Source organism: Pochonia chlamydosporia (assembly GCF_001653235.2).
Source record: "Pochonia chlamydosporia 170 chromosome Unknown PCv3seq00012, whole genome shotgun sequence".
NCBI lineage: Eukaryota > Fungi > Ascomycota > Sordariomycetes > Hypocreales > Clavicipitaceae > Pochonia > Pochonia chlamydosporia.
This window is the reverse complement of record NW_019154047.1, coordinates 253,755-260,783: the sequence shown is the minus strand read 5'-3', so window position 1 is coordinate 260,783 and position 7,029 is coordinate 253,755. Positions and strand designations below refer to the sequence as shown.

The following is a 7,029-nucleotide window of genomic DNA, read 5'->3' as shown; positions in this document are numbered from 1 at the left end:
GTGTTTGCGGAAGTGTGCAAATGTAAACCCAGAGCCTTGTTGCTGCTTGAGTATGTCGCTCCTCCACTGTTTGAATACTGGCCTCTGCCACTGCTGTGGCAAATTTGCTGAAAGCTCCTGTAATCGCCTATGCACTCACCATCTGCACTCTATTTAGCCATGCCAGTCCCTGCGCGCCGCAGGAGTGCATCCACACATTCGACGCGTAGTCCATAACGGGTGCGACTGTCGACACAAAGCGTTGTCTAGTCGTTCGAGGTGAAAGCATCTTCAATCTTCTTAGACACACGGCAGCCTTGAGGCCTTTGGCAGCTGCTCTAGCCGTGTGTTCTTTGTATCGCAGGTTCGCGTCCATGATTACCCCCAAATCTTTACACTATCTTGTGGTTTTAGTTCCTTTCCTTTGATCAGATTGGCTTGTCACTGGAACGAGCAGCAGTCCTTGTGAAATGAATAACTGCGGATTTATCTGCCTCAAACGTTGCGCCGCTGCGTGCCTCCCACTTGAGGGCATCGTCAATGATGGATTGAATGTCAGCCCGGTTGTCATCTGCCGTTGGCCCGGTCACCCAAGCTGTATAGTCGTCCACAAAGGCGATCGAGCCACCATTAGCGTTGATCTTTCTTTGCACTAAATCTGCGTTGAAGAACAGGAACAAGATCGGCGAAAGTGGTGATCCCTGAGGAAGACCGGACCGAGACAGCTCTCTTCGTTCTGACGTGTGTCCATTTACTACCACGCAAGCAGTTTTGCCGGAACAGAAGGCGTCCGTCCATCGGACCTGACCGCCTGGTATGCCTCTTGCTATCATCCTTTGCAACAGACGCTCTTTGCACACTCCGTTGTAAGCTCCTTTCACGTCAAAGCTTATCAGACTAAGCACCTTGCCAGCCCACCATGCTTTGTATATATGTTCCTGAAGCAGCAAGAGCGCTTGTTCAGCTGATCGTCTCTTCCTCGCTCCGAAGTGGTTCGCGGGCAGGAGCCCGCTGGTCTCAACCGCGTATGAGATCCGTTCCGCCACAACTGCTTCCATTATTTTGCCTAATGTTGACAGGAGTGATATTGGTCGCCAGGCTTTAGCTACTGTGTAGTCTCCTTTGTCCGGCTTCTTGAGGGGGATAATCCTGGCACTTTTCCACTGGTGCGGTACAACGCCATCTCGGAGCGAGCGGTCGAAAAGAGTCCAAACTCGATGCTTCACTACTGGCCACAGGCGCCTCCACACCATGGCCGGCAAACCATCCTCACCTGGAGCCTTCCAAGGTTTCGCCGCCAGTACCTTCTCGATTTCTACCAGCGTGAGGTCCGGCATTGACAAGGCCGCGCGCCGCGATCGTCGGTCTTCTGTTTCAATCCATTCCGGGAGGGGCGGGGGAAATGTCCCAAGCAGCTCCTTTGCCTGTTCCATGCTGTCTTTGGTCATCGACCCGTCTTTCTTCTTCAACGGTGGCACCTTGTCGTCCATGGCCCCCTTGCTCGGCTGAAGGTAGCTGGCTGCCTTCCAGATGTTAGCATCTTCTGCTAGAAATTCGTCCCAGTGGGCTTTCTTCTGCTTCCGAATCCAATCGTGGTATTCCTTGGATGCAACTTTGGCTCGAGTTTCGAGGTCCGGCCTCCACCGGCCTGCGCGCCGTTGTATCCTGGCTTGGTTTCGCCAGAATTTGTAAGTCCGCCGAAGGCGTGTTAAATCCTTTGTCCACCAACGTTTCGCCTAGGGTGGTGGTTGTACTCGGGGTGTCAGTTCGTGGATTGCCTCGAGCACAACTTCCATCAGTTGGTCGGTCTGCGTCTGCACGTCGACTGTCCAGGGCAGTGGTCGTAGGTTGTCCTCCACCCTGGCCGATATCATTGTCCACGGCGCATTCTTCAATAAGAGTCTATGTGTCACTGTCCTCTCGGGCATCGTTATGTCGAACGCAGTCCGAACGCTGATCTGAATAACGCTAGCTGTACAATCCGTGAGGTGCCCGAGCTAGGCCCAACCTTGGTCACTTGCCCTGGTGTTTCCTTCCTTGGTCCCATAGATCGTAACAAGTACAAGCTAAAATGCGATCCTGACATGGACCTTACAGATGACCAGTTGAGATGTTGTACTTTCGTCAGAATCGCCACCCGTTTGGCTCCGCACAGGGGCTCTGCTGCTCCACTTGGCGAGGGATTCCACACTGCCCACGTGTTGTTGTTTCTCCCCATTACGGAGAGGCAGAATGCGTCCCTCGTGAAGTTGCTTCTGGATATGCCCAAGAACTCATACGAATCACCCGGCAGATGGGTTGCTGTGGAGGGCTACATGATTGGCATTCTCAATAAGGACTGCCTCGCCCAACCGCCTAAGGACTTCGATACGACCGTCGACATTCCTGTGGTCGTGGCCAGAGACATCAAATGGCTCACGAGCAACCTTCTCGACAACAGAGAACCCGGGGCTCCAACTGTCGCACCCCCCACTCCCCCTCTCGAAGAACGCAGGAGGAGAAGAAACAAATCTGCCACTCTGCCTCTCTCATCTAACGCATCCCCAACAGCATTGGCTACTTCCGCCGGCCAGACTTCTCCACAAAAAATGGGTAAGCTCCCTCATGCTTCCCCAAGGACGTCTCTCGTCTCAACTTCAATCTAGAACTCTTACCAGCGACCGCTTGTTCCGACAATGACAAAGATGACGAATACTTAACGCCTTCAACAGAACTTGCAGATGGTAATTCTCCCAACACTAATGTACAGCACCGCTGCATATCTTAACCCCCGACACGCATTTAGACTTGACAAGCCACAACTCTGTTACATCCCCTGACCATCATGATATGACTTCTATTGACAGCCCAACTCGTTCCAAAAAACGACTGGGGGACTTGAATAAATACAATGACAACTCACAGCACAATACAAAAAGAGCAAAAACCTGTGACCTCAACGACTCGAACTCAATCCGCCGTTCCTCTAGGTACAAAAAAGATTGAATGGATAAATCCCCGTAGCACCGTCGTATATTGCAATACTCACAAACTGCAGCTTTCTTATGTAGTTGTCTCTGTAGTCCACCAAATATCATTACATATTTCCACAAAGGTTTCTTGACCCCGCACCATAATTGCTTTTGATGCAAGTCATCGAGTCTTCCATTCTCCGCCTGCATCTTTCTTCGATCCTCTGTTCAACTTACGTGCGATGACTATCATTGTGATCTTCGAACTCGAACGAAAGGAAAAGCGCCGCCAGCGAAAGGAGCACCTTAGCTGACCGAGACCAAAGCCCAAGGAAATTGCCCTAAGAGTTTGGGACATGGAACTTCCCAGCCTCGGACCAATCTGCCGGACCTTGGACTACGTTGATGACACCATGGAGAGGCAGTATTCCACGTATTTGGCTGTAGACGGTAAGTGCGAAGCCGTAGCAGGCACCCTTGAATGCCGTCATTCACTCTTCCTTTGTATAAAAGATGGGGCGGGTCGCTTTTCGGATCATCATTCCAAATGCAAATGGCCGGTGTAAGAAGGGTTCTTGCTGTACCGTAAAATGTCGCCGCTATACTCCAGTTCTGGAGGGACCACATAGCATTTGTTCATAGATGAAGCTCGTCAAGTTTCGTAGCCTGACTGAACTGAGCCAAGTGTGGCGATCAAAATTACATAGACCGCAGGGCTGTCCCTGCCACTGGCGTGTTCCATTCCGTGAAGAAAGTTGTGAATGAATGCTTGCGCCTGGAGATTCTGATATTGGCTCGCACGCCTTTTACTGCTTTCGATATCTACATACAGTACTGTACAGTACTGTAGATATAATAGGTATTATACCACTGGTCAAATGGAGTCTCGGGAAGGAGCAACAGTGCATCACCGAGGTAGGCGCTGAAAATTTCGCGCCGTTGATATCAACTACGAACATCTGAACTGCACGGCGGAGAAATGCTCAGCCGGGAGGCGCCTCTCGTATGCGGGAAGTAGACAGCAGGAAGAAGGCTATGTTAACTTCGGTGCAAACCGACCGGGCAATTAAGTCCATTCACCACTCGGTATAGCAGCTATAAGGAGTCCCATTGGCACCATTCAAGTTTAGGTAGGTTGAAGAGAGGCTGATTTGAAACAAGAACATGCTTTTAGACGGATAAAGTCAGGTTGTGTTCAAGACTAAATTACGCAATTTCCGCTCTACACTATGTTATGGCGGTGATGGGTGATGGGTCTGGCATGGTCAATATGTTCATTGAGGACATTGATTTCAGTAACATAGTTGGGGATGAGTTGTGTCCATTTCTTTAGGCCGTCAAAAACCACAATATCGCAATCGCGAAGGACTTCACTATTAGCAAAGTGAGGGACACTGAATGGGCAAATACCCCTCGCAAATGGCCTCAGATGTTCAACTAGAGGAATTTGTCCCAGATCCTGCGGCTTCAAATGTAAACCCGCCACACACCGGGTGATCTAAGCTGCCGTATTGACGGTATCGGTATCACTTTTTATCGAATGCCTACTCTTCGCCTCATGCGACTGAGACCTATACAACACACAATAGGCATTTGGAATCTGCCAATACTGAATTGATATTGATACTATTACGGGAGCTAGAAGTGGACCTGACGAAGAGTGGCAAGATCGCAAACATCGCCAACCTGACACTGAAGCCGAAGACTCTGCAAGCGCTCTCCGACAGTGCTTCATTCCTTTTCACATCTCTTGGGAGGATTTCGGCTTAATCTCTCGCCGTTTGCGACCACTTACGACAGCGTCCAGGCGAACCATTCGCACCCAGCACGATAACCTAATGAAAGTGTAACTTAAGCTGACTGTCATGCTTATTCCAGATGTTTGATCTTCTCTGCGTAACAAAAGAATTGTCCAGTTTAACGCTCGTCACAAGTCGGTCTGCCTACAACACGCCAGCTCTAGGCGACAAGGGAAGACTGCTAATGGTATTTGCCAAGCGAGTCCTTCAACTTGTGCCGATTCTTTAATGCTTTTCGGAATAACGGCGATAGTGTAACCACAGTTCCTCTTGTTCGTCGTCGGCTATTGGTTTCCATCCTGTAATTTTCTTTTTCTCTTCCAGTCTTACGACTCTGGTCACCCTTGACGCGCTCATGAATACGCGCTGCTTGGAGGCCCCCTCCGGCCCGATTTTCAGGTTGATGCAACATATCTCGGCCACGTTGCGCTTTTGCTTGGCTGTCTCCCCCTGCATTCCACAAATTCGGCGGCTTTTGATAGTCCGCATCTTGTTGGTGCTGTAGTCAATGATATAGGTTCTTAGGCCACCCGCTTCATCCAACTCAAAGAGCCGCTTTGGATCCGGCAGGGTGATGTAGGGATGACCATAATCTGGTTCAATGGCGTCTAAGATATGGAGAGTTATTCCCGATTCAGTAAGGAGTACTGTGTATCGTTCCTGACCCTCCTTGGAATAGGGTTTTAGGCTTTGGTAGAACCTTTTGCGCAGACCATAGACGGGCTTCGGTAAGTCGCCGGTGTCATCGTGCAGCAACAGCGTTACAAAAGTGCCTTTAGTGTTTCCTTTCAAAATTTGCGGCAAGTCAGGGCTGAGAGCAGAAATTGAAGGCGGTTTATGGTAATCATAGTTTTTTATGCTCAGGATCTTTTCGGGCCAAGCTTCATTGGCGAAGATATAATCCTTCCAGAAATTTGTTGGTGGCTTCATTGTTTGGTATGAATTCTGAATACAATGTATTCGCGTTCCACTGGAGGCTTTAATACAACAGTTGCAAAAGCCCTGGCATAATAGACTTTTTCCGAATTAGCCAATTCTGTCATAAGGCATGGTCCAGATCGGGCTGAGAAACTGCCAGTCTCCGTATTACCTTCACGTACTGTACTGTATTACAGCACAGCCAAGCGTCTCGGAATTTGAGCAGCCTGTGGTATTCCGTGAGCTTCGACACTCTCTGCCATGGTGTTTAATATTACCGCAAATATGCACTTGCTACTGTAACGCCATACTGGCAGCTAGACCTACACTTACCGGCGAATAAATAGGTATATGTGCGTATAGTCGCGGTTAGATCATGTGTCAGGCATGTATTGTTCGTTGGTGTGCTTACCAAAAACAGGTGTAAGTCTCCAGAGCCAAGCGATACTTACAAATACACGAGACATTGCGGCATTTCGCATTACTATGGTTATTATCTGGGAATAGGTGCTGATCCAGCAACGGCTACGAGAAGAGCTTTTTAGAACCAGAGTGTCACCATTACCTTTTGGTTCTGAATTTTCGCAGCAGGTTCTGGCTGTACCAGGTCTTCGTCCACCGCCGTAACGCACATAAAAGAGACACATCGGGGCCTCTTTGTGAGAATGTTGTAAGCGACCTGCAGACCAGATGATTCCTTAAGCTTTCCTTTTTGCCCTTTCTTTGATGGCGCCATTGCAAGTACCACACTGTAAGCCCGGTAGTCTGTCATCGCCTCCTTTCGTTGCCCTTGTGGCTCCTGGTCATCACGGACACCGCCAACCATGTTAATATATGAGTAGCATGCTCTCCAGATAAAATGGAGAGAGCACGGGCTTTCAAGTCCAGAGCTTTGGTGCAGATGGGAACCAACTGGCTTTTGGTCATCGGAAATGCATACTGACAGCGCATAGAAGGATGAGGGAGGGTGCGGAAGCAGCACTTACCAATATCTCTCAGCGGCACAAGGAGTTGCAAAAACTTGAGCAGGATGTGGTGGAGACCTCTGGAATGACAACTGAAATCGCGACAATCGTACCAGGACAGGATGAGAAATATGGCGATGGAATCGTCGAAAAATCTTGAAGGTGGAAATAAATATGTTAGCAAAGCCACTAACCATGCCCGCAAAACAAACAAACTCCAGCGACGGTGTCTTCTTGTTGTGTGCCTCATCATCTAAGCAGTCGCCGGAGGCGTCGGGTGTGGAGTATTTGCTGGTGCAATGCGAAGTAGCTAACCTCTAAATGCTAAGTAAAACGACCGCAGACGGTAGAAACATTTTCCAAGCAAAGGTGGATATGTGGTTGCGATTCGGTTCTCCCACTTTCCCTTGAACACCT

General features: G+C 49.4%; 4 protein-coding genes across 4 annotated transcripts; 2 read left to right on the top strand and 2 right to left on the bottom strand.

Annotated features, from left to right (window-relative positions):
- Positions 1–407: 407 nt before the first annotated feature.
- VFPPC_11502 (endonuclease/exonuclease/phosphatase) lies at positions 408–1,907 on the bottom strand (the record flags this gene model as incomplete). Its single annotated transcript, XM_022428763.1, has 2 exons — positions 408–1,715; positions 1,770–1,907. The coding sequence occupies 2 exons, from the start codon at positions 1,905–1,907 to the stop codon at positions 408–410; spliced, it is 1,446 nt and encodes a 481-aa protein (XP_022283994.1).
- Positions 1,908–2,063: 156 nt separating this feature from the next.
- On the top strand, positions 2,064–2,624 carry VFPPC_14926 (hypothetical protein; the record flags this gene model as incomplete). Its single annotated transcript, XM_018292693.1, has 1 exon — positions 2,064–2,624. The coding sequence occupies one exon, from the start codon at positions 2,064–2,066 to the stop codon at positions 2,622–2,624; it is 561 nt and encodes a 186-aa protein (XP_018137085.1).
- Positions 2,625–4,954: 2,330 nt separating this feature from the next.
- On the bottom strand, positions 4,955–5,659 carry VFPPC_11503 (hypothetical protein; the record flags this gene model as incomplete). Its single annotated transcript, XM_018289671.2, has 1 exon — positions 4,955–5,659. The coding sequence occupies one exon, from the start codon at positions 5,657–5,659 to the stop codon at positions 4,955–4,957; it is 705 nt and encodes a 234-aa protein (XP_018137086.2).
- Positions 5,660–6,604: 945 nt separating this feature from the next.
- Positions 6,605–6,772, top strand: VFPPC_16916 (SNARE domain-containing protein; the record flags this gene model as incomplete). The annotated part of the gene is made up of 1 exon (XM_018294668.1): positions 6,605–6,772. The coding sequence occupies one exon, from the start codon at positions 6,605–6,607 to the stop codon at positions 6,770–6,772; it is 168 nt and encodes a 55-aa protein (XP_018137087.1).
- Positions 6,773–7,029: the final 257 nt, after the last annotated feature.